Below are 22,692 nucleotides of genomic sequence, written 5' to 3'. Positions count from 1 at the left end.
ATATCAACTCATAAAATATTTCAAAAACGTATATGTCCCAGAATGACATCCACAATGAAATGAGGATGAAGTTAAAGTAAGAACGGCAAACTTGTGTTAAATTTGAAAGGATGTCATTCTGAATCTTTCACACAAGTTTGCAACACTCACTTTATCTCCATCCTCGTTAATTTTTCCATTCACCTTTCTTACCTACAAGTCAAAGTCGGCAAAAAGTTCACTCATCTTAAGTTATACACGTCGATATTCTTGGTCGTACCTCGGATCTCCCGTGTCTAAACATAGTCATAAAGAATAGAATATTTCAGAAAATATCATTTTATTCACCACAGTTGATAATAAGAACTGTGATAAAATGATAACATCTTATATTACAGTTGATAATATGAACTGTAATGATATACAAAGATAAACCTATTTTATATCAAAAATATGGAAAATTGTTGATACTGAGACTCGAACCCTTACACTTCAAATACATTTCAAATATGATATGTTACAAAATATTTATGAATATTATAATTTTTCATTTTTATAATACCAATATCAAGTAATGGTGTAAATGTTAGATTAAATAAAACTAACATATGTAATATAGTGAAGAGTGAAGGTGGTGCATTAACTAACCTGTAATTTTGGAAGGGTGTACAAATTCAAAGGGTAAACGAAAATCATGGACACATCCCATATATTACCTCTCTTCTCTTGCTCTCTTTTTTTCTTTTCTTTCTCTCCCTTCATTTTCATACTAAAAACAACGTGCCACTCCCATTTTCTAACCACAAACCCTCCTCTTTTATCGCTCGCTCATAAATCTACCTCTTCCACTCAAACATCTCTTTCTCATTTTCCACATTTTCTTAGTTAGTTAGAAACATAAACACAAACACACACACACACTCACATTCACAACAATGGCTTTCTTTGACAAATCATCTCGCCACCCTCTTGTTCCTGGATTTCTTTACACATCAAATGCACTCTCCCATTTGGATACTTCTTCAATCAACCATGCACCATCATCATCACCACGACCACGTAGGAATAATACTCCTATGATGATCCCTTCACCCGTCGAGAGTAGTATCCCCATGTTTTCTCCTGCTTTCTACGCTGCATGCAGCGCCGGTGGCGTCTTCAGCTGTGGCCTCACCCACATGGCTGTGACTCCTCTTGATCTCGTCAAGTGCAACATGCAGGTATACACGTAAAATATATTATTCTGGTTTTCACGTCGAAAGATAAATAAAATAGAATTTTTTTTATCTTTGTTGTTATTTTTTTTTATCAGATTGACCCTGCAAAGTATAAGAGCATTACATCAGGATTTGGAGTTTTGCTGAAGGAGCAAGGTGCTAGAGGTTTCTTCAAAGGCTGGGTGCCAACTTTGTTTGGTTATAGTGCTCAAGGAGCATGCAAGTTTGGATTTTATGAATTCTTCAAAAAGTATTACTCAGATCTTGCAGGAGTAGAGAATGCAGTCAAGTACAAAACTTTCATATATCTAGCTGGTTCGGCTTCGGCAGAAGTTATTGCTGATATTGCCCTTTGTCCTATGGAGGCTGTCAAGGTTCGGGTACAAACTCAGCCTGGATATGCTCGTGGTTTGTCCGACGGGTTGCCCAAGTTTATCAAGGCAGATGGTGTTTCCGGGTACTTTTGCCTCTAGTATTATGTTGTTTCTTATCATCCATGCATGAGCTATGTTACTATGCAGCACTCACGTCTGTGTCTGGTGTTCATTTTTGTGTATGCGCTTCATAGTACATCAGTAGTTTTTGATTTTGTAAGCTCTAAATTTGATCAGAATTTGATATGATGTGCAGGTTGTATAGAGGACTTGTTCCTCTCTGGGGCCGTCAGATACCATGTAAGTCTTCGAAATCATGTCAAATAGTTTTATATTTGATGGAACAAACTCTTTCCATGTTTAACCAAGCCGTTCAAGTGGTTAACGAGTTTCAGTTAAAGTCGAATCAACCGGGAGAGTCCGAGTTTGAACTCAAGCTGAAACAGTCGTAAAACAACTAATAACTCATACTTTTATGTCTGTATTGTGTAAAATTTTACATTACACATTCTGTTAGATGCAAAATTCCATGCTTGCGATAGTATGCAATTTTAAAATTTTCTTTGCTCTTCGTCCTAACACGCATTTTGGGTTCTATCAGACACTATGATGAAATTTGCTTCCTTTGAGACTATTGTGGAGATGATCTACAAATATGCCATTCCAACTCCGAAAGCGCAATGCAGCAAAAGTAAGCAGCTTGGAGTGAGTTTTGCAGCAGGATATGTTGCAGGTGTACTGTGTGCAATTGTCTCACACCCTGCTGATAATCTTGTTTCTTTTCTCAACAATGCCAAGGGAGCCACTGTTGGTGATGTGAGTTCATGCATGCATGCTTTCATATATATGAACAAAAACAGCATCCACCATATTATGTTCCTGTGTGTAATGTTTGCTTACTTTGAGTCTTTTCACTAATGAATTTGCAGGCAGTGAAGAAGATTGGAGTAGTTGGTCTTTTCACTCGCGGCCTTCCTCTTCGTATAGTTATGATTGGAACACTAACCGGAGCTCAGTGGGGTCTCTATGATTCTTTTAAAGTATTTGTAGGATTGTAAGTACCTTTCTTAAATTATTGTTAATGTCTATGTGTCATAGTCTTATCTTGTGTTCGTTGTTCATGTCTATGTCTGTTTCAAAGCTTCCACCATATATGTATAGTTGCTCCATGATGTTTTTTCTGTTTGATCTTTCAGGCCAACTACGGGTGGAGCTGCTCCCGCTCCAGTACCTACACCTACGAATTAGAAACCATTCAAACTACTCATGCTAGGTTATGCAGAACAGAGATTGTTTTGACAGACAAATAATGTTAGATTTCTAATGCTTCTCAGTTAAAGCCTGCTTTACCAAAGAACCAGCACATTATTATATAATTAATATGATTGTTGAGATTATCCTTCATTTAACTTTTCTTCAATTGGTACTTTTTATCATGCTCACTGGTTGTCAGTGTAACAATAGTTTGAAAATTTTCAAATTTAATCATATCTATGTTCTTCTTAGTTATGTTGAGGATATGACATTTTTTTGGCATGTGTCCTGTAAAATATATAATAACCAGTGTTATGGTGTAAAAAAGCAAATGTACTGCATCTACTGTTAGAGTAAAATTTCTCATCTTATATCCACTATACCTAAAAGTTCATCGATAATACCGTATCAAAAACCATTTGAGTTATTTTTATTTACTTTTGCATTGTTGAGCTAAAAGAGTAAAACAGCTGGCAAAAGAGATTGGATTTTAAAATGTTGAACTTTAATTTCAAGACTTTGCCATCTGAATTTGTTGTACGTACAACATCAATGTTAAACTTTAGTAGTATAACACTTGCTTGCATAACACTATAAGAACAATATGGAAGTTTCATACTTGATAAAGGAATTATTCTATGACTAAAATAAATAAATTGGAATAAAAAATAAATAGGTTAACTTTGGGAGATGGACACGTTTTCCTCTTTTATGATTTTTTCCACCGATTATTTATTCTTCAAGTTAGGTACCTTGCGTAGCAAGATAAGTCTCATCCAGAAGTTGTCACTACCCATGACAGTTAGTGATGATTTCAGCAAGTACCACTCAAATGTCAGATGCTGGAATCTGATCAAGCACTTTTGTTCCAATTTTGATCCGACTAACCGTTCCCCTATGATTGAATGTTTCCTCTGGCATCAATTTTCTCCCAATGTCTAATAAAACTTCAAACTAATGTCCTGAAAATCCAATGGTCATTTAGGACTGGCCAAGGCTTTGTGGATATACAGTGTCAAATACAATCCTTGCAAACAAGTGCCGTGTTTCTAGTAGGTCACCACGAGCTAAGGATTTATAATCAATTTTTCTGCCTTTCTTGGATGAGAATTTCTTACCACCACTTTCCTTCAGACAGTCAAAAATGCTTAGAGCTTTTAGGTACATTCCTAATGGGATGAACACCTGTCAAATTGTAAAAGATTAATAATACAAACTACAGACTAATGATGTTAATCAGTATCGTTTTAAACCAACACATCAACAAAGTACGTGTAAAATCAACATAAAAGATATGCTTACGATATCTGAATGAGGAGCTTGAGGATAGTCAGTCATGGCTCGAGCTACCGAGCGCCTAGATGTCATCTGCAACAGTGAAACTTTAACAGACTCTGCAAGATCCAAAACCTCGTTTTCCAAAGCCTTTGCTTTTAGATCGTAGGGATCTGATAATTCAGGAAATCTGATATCGTGTGGTTTGTTAATCCTCCTAGCTATGTCTACCGCTTCCGACAAATTTCCACCATTATGAACTGCAAGGCTAAATGCAGCAATCACCAAGGGATTCCTTGGTTCATCACTCAAAGATTTATGCAATGCAAGGATACCAACCCTGAAAGCATAGATTCCTTATGAGTATTACCGTGATGACCCAAATGTATTCAATCAGCCCGTAAATCTTTCCAGTCATGTATGTCGGATATTTATATCACATGAAACTAAACAGTTCTACGTTTTAGAACCTATTCTTAACATTGAAGAGAAATATGAAAAGAAAACTCAATATAAAGAAAATTAAAATGTAAAAGTCACCCAACAATTTAGATATATAACTGACTTCAATAAAGGCTCCCAAAGCATCAATTTGAAAATAAATTTCTGAAGAACTGAAACCTGGCGTTGATTTAAAAAAATAGAAAACAGCAATGATATAGAAAACATTAATTCTTTGAAGCAGGTGCAACGTTCTTCATCCTGGCACCCAACAAATCCAATGGCACTGAGAAACAGCTTTGGCCTCGTGGTCAAAAACTAGTTCCCCCCTAAGGCAAAAGATGGTATAGATGATCACAGAAAGAACTTTACCCTATGGTTAGAGATCATCTCTTTATGCATAGGAGAGTAAAAAACCCTGGGTTTCATCTCATGTAAGATCTCAAACCATCTCCAAGTTAGATTGTGTTATTGCACGTGAAAAAGTATTGGTCTAAGATCAATGTACAGATATTACAGAACATTCCATGGCAAGCATAGGCACTGGAAATTTAACAAAGTAATAGCAACAGGATAATTTTAAAACTTGAACTGCTTCATAACACAATAAAGTTATTGGTTAAGGGCTTGACGATAAATATGAACAGGGAAAATAAGGTCTCGTTACTTTATGAAAACATTTCCTATTTTTCATTTTAAAATGTGTTCATTTTAACTTACTCATAAGATGCGAGACTCTTAAAGTGAAACATTGTGATGGAGAGAAGGCGAAATGCAAGGTAGCAATGACACATTAATAAAAATAATTGATGTAATATTTTTTGGCATTTTCCTTGTTTTAAAAAAATGCACACAATTGTTCACTTCAGGAGTTGGTATTTCCTTGTTAGCAAGTAAAATTAACACAGATTTTAAAAAATAAAAATATGTAACATTTTCACAGTAAATGGAGCCTAAAATTCTCTGTAAAAACAAGAAATAGGCATTGTCGTTGCATGGATCTTACCATAAGCAGCTATGACACGGACGGTTAGGTGCCAAAAGTTTATCCAAATTGAAGAAGAAAGACTGCACATCAAATTCCAAAAATCCAATAAAAAATGTGCCAGTGGTGCAAAAAATGTCGTGCATTTTAAAATTGCTATTCAAGTAAAACAGAAAAATTCTGAGATAATCTACCAAGCCATATGCAAATTAAGAAAAATAAACCCCCACCTGGCCCCTTCCATTTTCTGTTCGGAACTTGAAAGTCTTCTGTCTCTTTTAAAAGGAGTATCTCTTTATTGTTCAAAGTCAGATACCAAAGTTACTCAAATAACACCGAGCACCTAACTATGCTGATAAGTACTCTAGTTACTCTAGATGTTTGATAAAAATAAACATTCAAATATCCTCAGGTACTGAAACCAAGGAACTCAATATTGTGAATATTCTGGTTTAATACTTTGCAAGGAGTATGTAAAAGTAGGGAAGAAAGAATTCCATTAGTTCATAGACATATACTCCTTCTGTCCCTAATGTATGGTCTTCTAAGCTTTTTATTTTTGTTCCAAAACTTTGATTGTTTTAGGAAACCAAGATACAATTTAGCATGTTTTTCCTTGTGTACTCTTACAAGAACTAAATTTATTGTTTCTTAATATGTGTGCCCAAACCTTAAAGGACCAAAGATTGAGGATAACAGAGCAAGTATGTGTTTATAACCAAAAAGTTAAGTAGTCTAAGAAACTTGTCGTTTGTATGGTATTACCGATAGACCAATAGACCAATAAATACATACATAACTTGAATCCTACAAGTTATAAGGAGAAATGGAGTTACCAAAAGCATATTCGTTCTTTTGTCCCGTCTCCGAAATCCATGACGAACAAAATAAAGAGCCTGTAATGTCAAAAGAGAAGTGAGCTAGCATTCCATGATTAAGCTTTAGAAATTAGAATGCAGAATCATCAACTACCTGAAAGGGAAGAAGAATATCTAGAAGGCCGAGTTTCCATAATAACCTCAAAGAAGCTTCACCAGATCCATATGCTAGCATATAATTCATTTCCATCAGAAGCCTACCCTAAAAGACAAAAACAGTTAAGGAGGGATATCTAAGCCGCATAATATTCTCGTCTATGTATAGGATAAAGCAGAGAGAAGAAGTAACATTTTAAATACCTTATCAAGACGCAATACTGAATATGAAAGATTTTTAATAGAACGAGCGGTTTCACTTGAAATACTAAACCCCAAGCGAGCAGTAATTCTAATTGCACGAAGAATGCGAGCTGCAGAAACAAATGGAGGCAGAAAGACCTATGTATTCACTATTCAGAAGAGAAGGTATGTTCAATGAAGTTTACACAGCCCAAAATATGAGTAATAGTGAGAAAATAGGTTTTTCTATTGTGAATTGTCACCCAAAACTCACCACAGTCCTCCTGAAAAGAAGTAGCTGCAGGAGCTATGGTTCGGACCTGTTTACATAAAATTATGATGGAAAGTTTAAATTTCTGATTAAAAAAAGAAATATAAGAAACCGCGGCATCAAAGAGATACATGCACACTTTCGCTTTTATAATATCTTCCATTCCTCCCACGTAATCATATACAATTTTTGCAAATGGATCAAACATAAACCTGAAAGAGTGAAAATTTGGTTAACAGCAGAAAGGGCTGTATTGTAAATATAGTGGAAATGTCATAAACAAACATTTGCAGCAAAACAATAAAGGGAATAGAGTTTCTGTTTTTGAAATTGAAAGAATTGGTGCATTACCCGTTGATTGTAAAATCTCTATTCAAACAATTCCTCCAACGAAGATAGTCCTCCTTGTCACATCCCTTAGGTGCCTCGATATCATGAGCGAAGTGTCTACCAGGCTTGCCTCTGGTGGCAGTGTAAAAACTTGAAACCTAATTGGAAGGGAGAATAAAACTATCATGAAAAGAAGAGTAGGAAATAATTCAAGCAATCACCCACAGTAAGAATAACTAACCAAAGGTAAAAACAGTTTGAGAAACATAGAAATATACCAACCTCAACGATGATACCATCTATATGAACATGACATATTGGGAACCTTTTACCAACTATTTCACACCATGAAAACGTTCTCATCACCTAAAAATTGAGTCAAGATTTACCAAGCAAAGTTAAGGTTAGAAAAGGACAAGCTCAGAACATATATTTCAATTTAGAAGTTAGATTGTATGCAAAGTCCGCATGTTACTACCAGTGCCTACTAGTTTGAGTGATAAGGAACTCAATTTCCCATAAGGTCTCAAATTCAAATTCTGTGAGTGGAAAATACAAGGCTGGGAGAGTTTTGTTACTCATTTAACTGGGTCTACTCAGTTCTAATCTGATTAGTCAAAACACAAAGTGTCTTTTGAAAACCAGAGATCAAATATAAACATATATAAAATGACTCAAGTGAGAACATTTAGTTTTTGTGAGAAATGAGAACAAACAAACAAAAACAACTATCAGATTAAACTAATGGTCCTTCCTTTCATCGCTCAGCCAGAGTTTTTCCCCTTTAAGTCTTTGCAGCACAAAGCATTAGTGGTGCTATTTAGAAAACAACAAAACAAAATAGTGCAGCAATCGCTCAAATGATTCAACATCATTGAAGGGAAATTAAGATAACCTCTTTAAGATCTGCTGAAGTTATAATATCAAAATCTTTTGGTGTTTGCATTAGTATCAGGTCCCGTACACAGCCTCCTACAAGGTAAACATTATACCCTACAACAACAAGAAAAAGGATTACCACCTATGCACTTCCCTCCCTTAACTCAAAGACACAAACCTAGAAACCTTGAAATTTCACACTTAAGTAATGCGCAGACGCACCAAAACATATACCACGGCATAAAGATTAATATTTCCAGATACATACAAAGATGTTCAGGAAGAATGATTATAGACAGAAAATTTTGATCAATTTGAATTGTTTGATAATGTAATTCACAAGTGAAAAATTAATATCAATTTTACTCTAAATATAAGTCAAAGGCAGGATCGTTCACACTTCAGTGATAATGAACTATGTCTAATATCTTCTAGGATACACAACAACAACAACAATCAAGCCTTATCCCAATAAATGGGGTCGGCTAAATGAATCAACTTCCACCGTAATGATCTATCCAAGACCATGTTTTTATTCAAATCGTTAATCTCGAAATCTTTCTTAATAACTTCTCTTATAATTTTTCTAAGTCTTCCTCTATCCCTAGTTGTTTGACTTCTCTCTATCTGATCTACTCTCTTTACCACCGAATTTACAAGTCTTCTCTCTACATGCCCAAATCACCTAAGTTTATTTTCCACCATCTTTTCTACTATAGGTGCTACCCAACACTCTCTCTAATATTGTCATTTCTAATCTTATCACAAAACCCAGATACATGATGAGGAGTAAGAGCAGCACATACCCTTTTTCTTCAACGCATTGAGAACCTTTTTAATTGGACTAGTAATCATAGAATTTCGAAATCCAAGCTCTTTGGAATTAAACTTCTTCCATGCTGGTGCCTTCTTATTTACTTCATCAAAATTCAAAATAAAAAAAAATAAAAAACCCCAATAAAACTCAAATTGAGCACTATTGTTCTTCAATTGAATTTATCAGTAATTAATTTCACTTACCTTGTTTTCGATTTGAGTCTCTATTAGATTCCTCTGGTTCAACAGAAGGTACGGATCTTGGCACAACCTAGAAACGGGAAAGAAAGAATTACATACAAAATCAAAAGAAAGAAAAAATGGATTTGAGCAATTAGTTTAAATGTTGAGATATAAAGTGGTACCTTGCGGAGACATTGGAATGGGAGAGGACGAAGATGAAGATTGGATTTGCATACTAAGTTTAAGGTGGGAATTGCCATGGAAATAGAAATGAAAGAGTTGTGGTTAATTCAATTATTATGGTTTCGGTGCATCGTTGCGGTTGATAGGGTTTATGGGTTTTAGGATAAGCTGCAATTGCAGGGATAAATATTTCTTCATATATCTGGTTTTAATAACATTATAGTTTTATCAAAGAAAATTTTCTAAAAAAAGGGAAAACATAAAAAAAATAAAAAAAAAAATAGACTTAATGCTCTTTTAATTCTTTAATTTAAAATTTTTAATTTAAAATTTTTCCATTTTAAAAATTAATCTTTTAATTTTTTAATTTTATTTCTTTTGAGATTTCTGTACTCTCTTTGATTTGATCTTGATGATTAGAATAAAAAAATTAAAAATTAATTTTAATGACATAAAATAATTATTATTATTTAATACTTTTTTATATAAATAATTTTAATTAGTTAGTATTTTTACATAATAAATTAAGAGAAAAAGGATGATGCACTGACAGTGTAAATTTATTTTACACTGTCAACCAATGACGACCATGCATCCCGTCATGTCAGACTGAAAATTTTAAAATACTTGTATGACATGACAAAATGATATATTCCTATTGGATGACAGTGTAAAAAAAAAATTACATTGTCAGTACATACCCATTAAACCCATAAATTAATTAATAATAATTTTAAACTAAAATTTATGGACCTTGGGCCCAAGTCACTTAGGCATATTTTTAAAGAATTTCTTAATACACCCTAAATATTTCTTAGCCATTATACGAAATTATTTAAATGTCTTTAGTTTTCGAAGATGCATCTACGAACGCACCTATTTTTGAATAAACGTTGAAATATTCCATAGATGCATTTCCGGAACAATTTTAAACATTCAATACAACTAACTTAGAAGCCATTTATATTTGAATTGTACTAGAGATGCATATTTGTGGATATTCCGGAGATACATCTCCGAAATGTATCAAAACAGGTATTTAATGTTATAGGTTGTTTATCTATGTTCAGATGAAGTATAATGTAGGATCAAAAATAAATAAATTGACATACATAATAATAAGAGACTATTATTATGTGTGTCGAAAATAAAATAGCAATACATGTCTAAAATATCGTACATTCGAGATCCAAATTGTAGTAAGACCGTCAAAATAAAGTACAGGCTATAATACTACAACAAAATAATAAGAGACTACTATTGTGTGTGTCTGATAACCTCTCATTTACCTCCTTTGTCTGCTCTATCTCATTGGTCATCAATCCCCCTATCCTTCGGCGATATCTTTGGAACAATAATGCCTCATGTGCCTCCGCGATGATGGCATCTAGGACTCGATTGACACCAGACCTATCAGGGAAGATACCTTCGTCAATGTCTACCTATGCAATCTCCATTATGCGACGACACTTAGGCAAGGCATCATCACTATGATCTAGCTGAGCCTGCTCTTTCTCTAGTATCTCCTAATAAGTTAGTCTCGGCGGATCTCCTGAAGCAGCATGCATCATGTATGAATGTGACACCCTAAAGAACCATCTTATGTACCATTCAACATAGCTCTAGTCGCTCTCAGCTATGGTAGCCCGTGCCTCCTCCGATACCAGATGACTTTCATAATCATCAAACATCTCATTTATTTGTTTATATGTCAAGGTAGGATGAGTAGAGACAATAAGGTATCTAAGAATCGTCTGAGTGTAGCCGAACTGCCACATGACGCGCTCGGGCAGATGAGGAGCAGTGAGACGCGATCCGCAGGACAACCATCCAGAGTATAGCATTATCTTGTCAAATGGTTGTGTCTGACGGTGATCAACGTAGTTGTTGAAGTGCATGTCCTCAGGAACCAAGCGGTCAAGATAGACTCTGAAAGGCTCGACCGCTTGGTTCCCTCTGAGCGGGATAAAAGCAATAGCACGCGACATAACCTAAGTGTACTCATGTACACTCACCCAGCCAACAATGCACAGGAAATGCTGGAGGATCCAAGCCTGAAATAAAAAGTTTGAAACACACGAATCATCGACAATGGTTTTGCAAATATGAAATGAAAATGACAAAAAAAACATTCAAAGATCAAGAATTGTTACCACCAGTAGTGTCACGCTGCATGTGACCTACTTCATCTTCTACGAACATTCCTCTCTCAACATTGAATGCAGGTAAATTAAGCAAGTAATCCCCTAGTTGTACTCATGGATCAGGTGGAGATCTACGAAGTACTATAGGTAGACGATGTCATTATAAGTGGCATTCTTGTCCATAAAAATCAAAATGTCAACCAAAAACAGCAGGTATGCTCTCAATGCATGTGATATGTGGACCGCCACCTGCTCAGCATCACCATCAGCCTGCTCTGCTCTCTGGATCTTAGTTGCATAGATGTTCCTCAGGAACTCAAATCTAGCATGAGCACCCCTGGTCCTACTCACCTCCTCCACCGCCTTCTCTGGATCAAGCCTTAGATACTCTACCATCATCTCGACTGCCTTGTCTTTGGTAATCCTCCAATGATCAAGGAATCTCCCCCTGATCAGAAGATGTAACAAACACGAGACATCGTCTAGTGTGGTAGACATCTCTCCATACGGGAGATGAAACAACGAGGTCTTAGAGTGTCATATCTCTCCACGAATGGAATTAAGCATCTAGTGGTTAACCAGAGTGTAACCGGTCATGCATAGGTCCTTCAGGCCAGATAAGGTCATAACTGACTGAAACCAATCCTTATTCGGCTAAGGCAATGCCACAATCTTCCTCCTGTGGTTAACAAACTTATGGGGATCACACTCCTGAAATTTGTCAGAAATAGTCAATGTCGGGAATAATCAATGTTAGAAGTTATCAATGTCAGCAATTAAAATTTAGGTTAAAAAATAAAGAATCCAACTAATGTTACATCTCTCTCTCATATATGTTTGGCAGTATGGTCTAGATATAGAGGAAGTAAGGACAAATCAACTGGACCTCCTCCAAAAGCCTCTGGCTCGGCATCTGTAACAGCCTCACCCTCCGAAGGTGGCACTGGATCAGCATCATCATCAGTGGGAGGTGGGACTGGAACAACAGCAGCATCTGTATGATGTGGCACTGATGAATCCTGACGCCTGCGGGAGGATAGGGAAAGTGACACGTCAGATGGTGAATCCTATCTCCTATGGGAAAAAGAAGGTGGAGTGGCCTGAGGAGAAGCACGAGCCCCAGAAGTAGACGGCTCTGCCTGACCAGAGGTACATGGAGCATCTGGAACCTGTTGGCTCTGCTCCTGTCGAACGGATGTATGATGAGCAACCCTGCCATGCCTCAGTCTGTCATGTTTGTCAGCTATTATATCTGTAAGTTAAAGTAAGGTATACCATTAGTGCACACAAACAACATATACAAGCAAGAAAATAAAAAATATATATACTATAGGAAATTTCGAATATGCAATACCGGAAGCACCGAATAACTAAAACGTTGAAACATTCTGGAGATGCATCTTCGGAACCATCAGGGAGCTAATACATTTAAATATTTCGGAGATGCATCTACAGAATTTTCTGCAGTATATGAAATGTTGAACAATTCTGGAGATGCATCTCCGAAATATTCTGCAACTCAGAAGTTGCGTCAATGGCGAATGTACCACATGCAAGTTGAAAAAAATATGTTATAATCACCATTTTCAGCCAACAAACAATTTATACACTATGTTTAAACTATGTTACATGTGATTTTTACACATTTCTAACCATAATCATTGATTTCTACTAATTTATACTAAAACTCAAACATTTATCGAAAACTCAAAAAACTTACTTGAAATTGATGGTTTTAATGAAGTTAAATGATGTTAAAAATGAAGTTTGATGTTCCCTTGAGTTCTCTTGAACCTTGTTTGATGAAATTTAATTTGGTGTATAGTAGTGTATTGAGAGAGTTTGAAGTTGTGGTTGAAGAAATGTGAAACGAGAAAGGAGAAGAGTTTGGCGCGACTCTTATGCTCCAAAATGTTTCGGAGATGCATCTTCAGAACATTTTAACGTTGTCTTACATTTTGGTGCATCCGGAGATATATCTCCAGAAACAGGGAGAATTTGTTGAAATTTACATGGTGCAGTAGAAACATCTAGGGTGCCATAAGAAATTTCTTATTTCCAATCCATAATAATTCAACATGTGAGGTAGTTGTGACTTATATAAACACCAATATTGTTTAGAGAAAAAGCGATGTGGGACATGCTCTTCACATGAAAAATAAATCATATCTTTTCCAACACAGAAAACACGTAAGATTATGTTTAAGAACAACCTGCTACAACTTGTATACCTAATACCTTCTATCATCCCTACTTGATTACATCTTGCATTCAATTTAGAGTAACACAACTTGCTACAACCTTCACTATTAGCAAATGTTGCTACCAATACAGAAAACACTATAATGCATGTCATGTTAATTACATCTGATCTGAATCTTATTTGATAGTTGTTAAAACTTTAGCTTTTTTTCATCAAATGTGTTGAATTTTCCTGTTGCGGAAATTACCTGAAGCAACACATTGATTTTTGCAACATAGTAGAAAACACAATTTGCCTGGTAATAATGTGTGTGTCAGGGCCTTTTTTGATGTTTGTAGTCTCACAAAATCTATTTGTTAATAGTCTCACAGAAAACACGTATAGAAACCTTCAGTACTGACAGTTTTATAGTACCATTGGTAAGGATTTTTAATTTGAAATATTTTGAAAGTGCTTTTGTTAGTGACTTTCTTAGACAAAGAAATGTTATTGATAATGCACTTCAAATACTACTGTCGCATCTCGAAAAATATGATTCCTCACGATGGTCGCGGAAAAATAGTTCGAATAGAGTCACCACCGAACTTTATTCATTTCAACGAAGGAATAGGAAAATATCGATAAAACCTTTAAAATAGAATAATGGTCGTCGCAACCATATTCGGATTCGGAAGTCGATTACGCAAGGGGAAGGTATTAGCACCCCTCACGTACGTTGTACTCAACGGGAACCTTTTAGTCTAATTTGCAATTTGAATGTTAGCTAATGTTATTTGTTTCTTCGAGTGAATAAAATATTGAAAAGAGAAATGAATGGAAACCTCATAAGAGGGGGAACAAGGAGGTTTTTTCATTACTGTGCTCGCCAAGATCTCACAATCTCGTGCCTACGTATCCATATGGTGTAATAAGGAAATCAGAGCATTTGTAGTTCGGGGAACTACGGTTTGTTGATGTCTTTTAGTGAACAACTATTTAGATCACATTCTAAAGGCTGAACATTGACTTGTCTACTCTCAGTAGAGGCTTAAACATTAGTTTGTTATGCACGTTAGAAGGGATTGAACAATGTTCTTTCTGAAAAGAGCTTTGATCATACGAGGGTGATAAGTTGGATTTAATATGTTGAATGTTTTGTTTGATTGGTTTCGATCACATGGAGGTGAGAAAAAGATAGATTTGATGTGTTGAGATGTTTTGTTAGATGACGATTACTCGGATAGTTGAGTAAGACAATTCGTATCCAAATAGTCGAGGAGAGGAATCGAAGGCTCTAGACCATCTCCCTTTTAGTCCTCAATTGTAAAACAGTTTGATAATAGTTAAGATATTTTAAATGGATGACAAATACTCGAATGGCCGAGTAAGGAAACTCGTATCCAAGTATTCGGGAAAGGGAATAGAAGGCTCTAAACCACTTTCTTTTTCATCTAAGTGATTATGAAAATAGGTTTGTGTATGGTTGATATTCTTAGATAAACGACAAATACTTGAACGACTGAGTAAGGGAACTCATATCCAAGCATTTGAGGAGAGGAATCGAAGGCTCTAAACTATCTCTTTTTCCGTTTAGTTTATCATGAAAATGATTTGATTTAATTAGATTAGAATGTTTTAAGAAAAATGACAATCGTTTGACTAACCGAGTAAGGGAACTTATATTCAAACAATCGAGGAGAGGAGTTGAAGGCTCAAAATCATCCCCCTTTTCATTTCTAAATGAAATGGTATTTAATCGTAATTAGGTATTTTTAATTAATTTGAATAACAATACTCGATATTGGATCGAGGTTTGAATGTGTGTTTGCGATAAATTGGATTATATTTAGTGAATCAATCATCTAATCGATTAATTAATAATCGAATAGGTCTCATTGTAAGAAAGCCCAAGAGTAAGCTATGTGAGGTTGACGACGATGCTAAAAGCAATCGACTTACAAAGATGTTCGAAAATGGACTCGACATTGAATCGAGGATTATTTGATTTTTAAAGGTTTATCATAGTTTTGAATTGATGATGAAATTGAATGAAATCAAGTTTGTATTATGAAATGATAGTGGAAGAGATCGATCAACATTAAATTATCAAAATTAATTTATTAGAATTTCGTTAAATCGATTAATTATCAAAATTAATTGATTAAAGTTCGATTAAATTGATTAATTAAGTTAATTAAGATTAATTATCAAAATTATTTAATTGAATCAAATAATCAAATTAATTAAAATTAATTAATAAAATTAACTAATAAAATAAAAATTAATTAATTAATTAATTAAATCAAATCATAAAAAATAAGTCACAATATCGATTTAATTGGTATGAATTGACAAAGATGTGCTCAAAACCGGTTTGTACCAAATGACAACATGATTAATGTCATACGCAATATTATAACGCGGTGAAAATATTATGTTAATGTATCGAAAATTCGGCGGATGACATACAAATAATTAAACGGTTAACCAGGTAGTATTATATTTACATATGAGATTAATTGTTATGCACTGTCAGTGTAAAAAGTTTTACACTATCAATGCATCACAATCATCCGTTTGTATTACTTTTTAGGTGGTTAAAATAAAAGTCAAATATTTTAAATAAATCAATGGTTGTGATTAACTGACAATGTAAAAAATCTTTACACTGTCAGTGTATATCAATTAAATTCTTTACATATTTACTATAACCATACCGTTAACCGAAATAATCCAACATACATCACAGTAAACAATAACAGTACGTAAAACACAATTAAAACAATGGTTACGACACATTATTGTGATGTTGCAGCTACCGTGTCTTGTTGTTGTTGCCGAGTGACAATGAGAGCATCTCATAATCTCATTGGTGGCAAGTTGGTCTAAGAATGAAGCAATTCAACAAACCCTTAAGTATTACCAATGTAGATCATTCTCATAAGGAATTCCAAAGGATAGTGATGCAATAAAATCAAAACAAGTGCCAATATGACATAAAGACTATGCACCTATATTTTGTTGGAATAGCTTCGGATATATATATTGGAACAAGAACAATATTCACACCTGTACCAAAACCAACAGGAAACTTTTCCCAAAATTCCTATCCAAGGAATGGGAATTTGCACTTGCACTTATTATGGCCCCAAGGATCAAGAGTAAGTAGCTGAATGTTTCCTCCAAGTTCACCAAGTTCAGATTCTTCTTGAATTATTGCTCTTCCCAAAGCAATTGTACTTCAAATAAACCCAAGTTCCTGGAATCATCCTCAACCGATGTATTTCTCAAACACATACCACAAATTTAATTCCATGCATAAACCAAGTCTCATGAACACCAACGACATCGGTAGTAAATAGTTCATTGCATACAACAACAATAACAACCACAGAAGAAGTTAAGACAAAAATAACTCAGTATGCACAATGTTTATGAATTTTCCAAGATATCCAAAAATCAGTGTGAAACAACAACTAACATTGTGAGATCGAACCAAAGTCATACAACCATCAACATTAAAAGCGCGCCATATACTAAATAATTAAATAAAAACACGAACATTTTGATTAAATCGATTAATCAAATTTCGGGATGTTATATAGATGGTCATCAAGTAAGTATGACTAGTGATTCTGATAGTATTGGTTCCCCTCCCTCTTCATTAGGACCAAAACCCCTATTATTTCATACCTCATCCTTCTGATTATGAGTTTTACTACTCTTGCTATAATAAATATTTATGGTAGTTATGGATAGGAACAGGTTTCCAACGATTCCCTTGACAGAGAAACTTCTCCTAACAAGTTTTCTTTTAATGTGCTCCTCTCTGACATGGGTGTCATAGGCGATTGTGTACTCAATCCCATGTTTGCTCTTTCTGTGGCCGTATTGAACCATTCCTTTGCTATTTTGGTCCCATCGGAGGTGGAGGTTATTGCCTTGAACATGGATGAAGCTCGTTCCTTCATCAGAACTTATAGGTCCTCCTTTGTTAAGACACGAGCGATGCAGAGATTAAGGATCATCTTAGACTTGGGACTTAATCTGATAGTACCAACTGGCTTGAGTCCTCAACTGTTAGTATGGCTGACGATGTGCCCGGAGATGTATCGGTCTTGTGGAGTTGCCTAAATCGAGCAAATTTAGCGGGGTAGATTCTGAGATATTGGTAACTCCATCCTCTTTGGATAAATTTGAGAATGTGAGAGAGGTTAACATATAAAAAGGTAATTCTTCTAATTGGTTAGTTCTTCCCGTGGAACAAGATAAGAGGATACATATCATCTTTGGGGACTACTTTATCCCCCTTCTACGAGTGTCTACTCACTAGAATAAACTTAAGGTTACCCCTTATTGGATTAGAAGAGGAGGTGATAAGGTTCTTAAAGATTGCACCCCCATAACTCCATCAAAGTGCATGGTCTTTAATAAAGGTGTTTTAGTTTTTGGTTCACTACCGACTTTGAAAGCCTTCTTGCCACCTCTTTTTCTACCTTTTTTTGTAACGCATACTTATCTGGATAATCTCCAAGATCAAGGGGTGATCCCGCTGCATCTAGATGTTCCCCAGTTTAGTACTAATAATTGCTTTTGAACACCTTAAATGCCTCTATCGAGACCCCTTGACCAATCTCCATAATGCTAAGACATCTTTATAACACATAGTCTTTGGACTAGAAACTATCCAAAGTTCCTAACACCTTGTAATCGTGTTGATTTCGAGACGAGTCAAATGGATGATTCGTGAAGCCCTTTTCAAGATTCTGAACATGTTTGGAAGAGAGAGTGATCATAACTTTATGGATATATTCCTGAGACTCCTTCAAACCAGCATTTGCCTCGACTCAACATATAGGTTAGTCGAACCATCTTAGTCGACATAGTTAATGAGTCAAAGCTTTGGTTGGAGCTTTTGACACTTAGCATTTTCAACGTAGCTATTACCATTCTTTGTTGATTTTTCACCAGCTAGGATTTTCAGGCTAACAGATGCCCCCTAAAAATGCCATTTTCGGTCATATGCAATCAGATGAAAGAAATGTGTCATTTTTGTAACTGTTTGACATTGTTTAGAATAACTTGTACACGTCACACTAATTAGACATTTTTTAGTCATAATGAGTACTTTCCACCAAATTATCACGTCAAGACGTGTGTGCAGATTTTCATCATTAACTCCGATTTTCTAGGAGAGTCATGGATCATGAAATTAAATGACAATTAAAAGAAACCCTTTAATTTCTTTTTTCTCATAAAATAAATCCCACATGTCTATCTTACGATCGCCACTTGTAAAAAAAAATTATAGAGGGAAACTGAAAAGTTTTTCCTCTTCGTGGCTATTTATACGTTCCTCCAACATTCTCTTTTCTTTTCCACCATTTTCCCTTCCTGAACCCTAGAAAAATCTTCTTGTAACTCCTACTTTCAACTTTCAAAACTTCTTTTTCTACAAGCTCTTAAAGGTCAACAATGGCTTCTAGTCGTATTATCAGACATGCTTTAAGAATTCCTTCTACTGCTGACATCCTCGGGCCTATCCTTGAAGTAAATCACACCTACATCCCATAACATCCTATGGAATGGAAGAAGAGGGAAATCTAGTATTCTAATGTATTGATCCCCTATTCTATTTTAGGTAGATATTGCGCTTTCATGGGTCCTCTTCCTATGAATATTAGGAAACCCCAAGTTTTAGAATGTTTCTTCCCAAGCTATCCCTCATGTGAACCCCTATTGTTCATACATGTCGCATCCTGCGAAAAATCAACCGGCGAGACTCGAAGAAAAACACACACAGAGCCGCCACTGCGCGTTATTTATCCCAAGATAGGGAAAGGAAACGCTCAGAGAAACCTGGAAAGACATGGTCTCGCGACCAGAGAGAAAAGGTTCGGGAGTCGGTTACGCGAGGGGAAGGTATTAGCACCCCTCACGTCCTAGGTACTCCTAGGGATCCACGTCCTAGGATAAAGAAAAGGTTGCTAAACATCACACACACACACACGGGGAACACAGGTGGGATTAAGAGGAACGGGCTCGATAAGGTATCGCACCTTATGCCTACATATCTTGTCTGGAACAAGAATCAGAGCCACTGTAGTTCGGCTTACGCACGCCAAACAACACAAAACAACACAAACAAGCAAGGGTGGCAAACATGGAGCCCGACAACCACTGGATGGAATTACGTCGGCATCCGAACCAAAACACACAGTCAGATAACAAGCAAACGCACGCAAAAAAGAAAAATGTTGCCCGGAGTGGTCTCGCACGACCACCTGCCTACATACCTCGTCTGGCACGAGGATCAGGGCGATGTAGTTCCCCTGAAAGGGACTAAATTGCTAACCAGAAACCGAGGGGAAAACACGACACTAGGGAGCTGAGACTCGAGCCTAATGTTGTCATGCATCGCTTACCCTAAGTTCGGTTTTCTATCCTACTTGCATAAGCAAACTAACCTAACCAGGAAAGAAGCTAGCACACAAGCATACAATCATATATCATCAAATGAGAACAGGTATCTCAAACAAGCATGTCAATCAGATATCCACATAACACGCACTATAGCCAAACAAGGGGGCTCAATCAATCAGGTTTGACTGCCTAAGCAATCGTCTGTACAGGCTGTGTTTGCTCTTAACCTTGCCATTACGAGGCTAAGGTGAAGCAGATGAAAAGGTGAAGCGAGGATCAGACCTCACAGCTCTTATCCCTAACCAGGGAGAGCTGACAAATGAGCATGGGTCCAGAATAGGGGAACCCTTCTATACTCGATGACTCAAACACAATGTGCACTGCACAGGATCTTGGGCTTTTGATCTCAATGCTACAACCATGTAATGGGAGCAAGGAGAAGACTCACTGAATAGTGGGGGACAGGTTGCTTGTCCCTACCTTCCACCAATTGCCTTACTTGAAGGACTTTTCCTGCTTGGGCTTAAAATGTAAACATACACAATCATTGCCTCTTAAGGAGGACTTCAGACATTTATTTGCCCGGCCCGGTAACAGCCGGGTCTCCAGACTACATGAAGTCAAGAGGACCTACCTCAATGCAAGTTGCTTAAGCAAAGCAAAGCAAAAGTTCACAAGGAACTGAGCAACTAAAAGTACCTGGAAACAGTCAAACACAGTTAGTATTCAGACAGACAAACTGTAAAGCAAACAGTTAAACAGCTTAAACAATACAACACAAAACAAGCCCAAGGCTTAAGCCCAAGCTCCAACACCTACAAAACAATGTTATGTTAGTGTACAAACATCCACAACATCAATTAAAATCAACTTGTATCATTCTCCATGTACATTATGCTTTTGATCCTGAAAAACCAAGCAAACATTAGCAACTAGACCACTAGGCCAAGCCTAGGGTCCCAAAGCAAGAAAAAGTTAAAACAGCAAGGTATCCACCATCCAACATCAAATTATCATCAAACAAGAGCAAACATCATTGGTCTCATGTTTATATCATCCATCATGTTCAATTCATGCACAAAACAATCCATATTGGTTCAAATGAAGCACCAAATATACAAACAGAAGTATTGCATTCAAAGCCCTATCAAAATACATCAAAAAAATCTCAAATTAAATACACCTAAACAGGGGTCAATCAAGGTCTACCATGTCAAATTTGAGCTTAATTGGGCAAATGGAACCATGTCAATGAAAATCATCAAAAACAGATACAATTTCATGCTTCAATTCACACCATCAATGCATACAGCCACTTCAAAAATTCATATCTCATTGGAAACTAAAAAGAAATGGATGAGACCAAAACAGGGAGGTCCTAACATGTGTCTAGTTCATGCATATCAAATTTCATGGCCATACAATACAATATGAGGATTTCCCAATCAATCTACCAACATGTATCACATGAGCTTGCAATTTCAACAACCAGAAATGAAAAATCAAGATTAAATTGAAAAGGCAGTGAAAAATTCTACAAAAATTCATCAAGCATCCTAACATGTCAACAAGTCATCATGCAAAATTTCAGCCAATTCCAACATGTATAGGTCATCCAATTAAATTCAACAAGTTGACATCAAGAGGTGTGACACAAATTGTCACACCTAAGTTCCAGAATTTGCTGCTCTCTAACCAGGTATCAAAAATTCATGAAATTTACATATAAATAATCCTCAATGAGTCAAGAACCACCACAAAAATTTTCAGCCATTTATTTTATGATATGAGTATTTCATGATCAAATTGCCAAAATGTATCAAAATGTGACATACATTAGAAAAGCCTATGCCAAATAAAATATTTGCCAAGCACAACTTTGACCAATAGGTCAAAAAAATCCTACACAAGTCAACAAAGTCATAGAAAAAAACTCCATATTTTTAGGATTTTTTTGCTATTTTTTATGAATTTTTTAATGTCCTAATGATTTTCTAATAATTATTTGAATTAAATTAAAATTACACAATGGCATTTCTGTAATATTTGGCGCGGTGGAGGGAAACAGAGTTTTCAAAAATTTGAACGGGACTTTGGATCAAATGCTGTTTCGCGCAGAACTCGTCTTCTTCTACCTCCAGCACACGAAGAACACGAAATTTCAAAACCCTCACCAAAATGAACGAATAGATATCCGTTGGAACCGCACTAACGCGTAGATCACAAATATGAACTTATTTTAACCTAACAATTCTTCTATCATGCGAATCGACTCACTTAGGGTTTTGGCACAAAATTTCAAATCAAGATTGCGCAGCCTACGGTCTACCATTTCACAAACCAAACATATCATCGTAACCTACACAGCATGCACTACCAAACGCACATGAACTTGAAGCAAATTATGAGATTCGAAAAAACCTCAAACCTGGAAATGGCGGTATTGTTCGTGATGTTTCCAAGCCTATGAGTCCAAAACAGCAGCGCAGCAAGCTTCAGGAAGTTGAATTCCAAGCTCAGGTTCCGTTAATGTTGCTTCTAGTGTGCGAATTCTTGATTTTCCATTGTTGAGGTGGTTATGAACAGTCACGATCCAGTG

The 22,692-nt window shown here is 36.0% G+C and overlaps 2 protein-coding genes across 4 annotated transcripts; one reads left to right on the top strand and one right to left on the bottom strand.

Moving 5' to 3' along the window:
• Positions 1-748: 748 nt before the first annotated feature.
• On the top strand, positions 749-2,990 carry LOC127106197 (mitochondrial phosphate carrier protein 3, mitochondrial). Its single transcript, XM_051043491.1, has 6 exons — positions 749-1,199; positions 1,292-1,653; positions 1,827-1,870; positions 2,172-2,386; positions 2,500-2,624; positions 2,767-2,990. Exons 1-6 carry the CDS (start codon positions 915-917, stop codon positions 2,816-2,818), a joined length of 1,083 nt encoding a protein of 360 aa, XP_050899448.1. The 5' UTR covers positions 749-914; the 3' UTR covers positions 2,819-2,990.
• Positions 2,991-3,307: 317 nt separating this feature from the next.
• On the bottom strand, positions 3,308-9,541 carry LOC127106196 (uncharacterized). 3 transcript variants are annotated; one of them, XM_051043489.1, is made up of 14 exons: positions 9,344-9,541; positions 9,183-9,249; positions 8,969-9,079; positions 8,179-8,276; positions 7,566-7,649; positions 7,305-7,441; positions 7,093-7,165; positions 6,957-7,002; positions 6,704-6,813; positions 6,498-6,605; positions 6,362-6,421; positions 5,547-5,608; positions 4,127-4,439; positions 3,308-4,009 (listed from the first exon to the last, which is right to left on the bottom strand). In XM_051043489.1, the coding sequence occupies exons 1-14, from the start codon at positions 9,419-9,421 to the stop codon at positions 3,806-3,808; spliced, it is 1,551 nt and encodes a 516-aa protein (XP_050899446.1). In that variant the 5' UTR covers positions 9,422-9,541; the 3' UTR covers positions 3,308-3,805. The 3 variants fall into 3 exon arrangements, with proteins under 3 accessions (XP_050899446.1, XP_050899445.1, XP_050899447.1); XM_051043488.1 differs by having other exon boundaries at positions 6,957-7,165; XM_051043490.1 differs by lacking the exons at positions 8,179-8,276; positions 9,344-9,541 and having other exon boundaries at positions 6,957-7,165.
• Positions 9,542-22,692: the final 13,151 nt, after the last annotated feature.

The sequence above is a fragment of the Lathyrus oleraceus genome, chromosome 7, assembly GCF_024323335.1.
Source record: "Lathyrus oleraceus cultivar Zhongwan6 chromosome 7, CAAS_Psat_ZW6_1.0, whole genome shotgun sequence".
Classification (NCBI taxonomy): domain Eukaryota; kingdom Viridiplantae; phylum Streptophyta; class Magnoliopsida; order Fabales; family Fabaceae; genus Lathyrus; species Lathyrus oleraceus.
The sequence above is the reverse complement of the archived record's forward strand: the minus strand, read 5'-3'. Positions and strand labels throughout refer to the sequence as shown.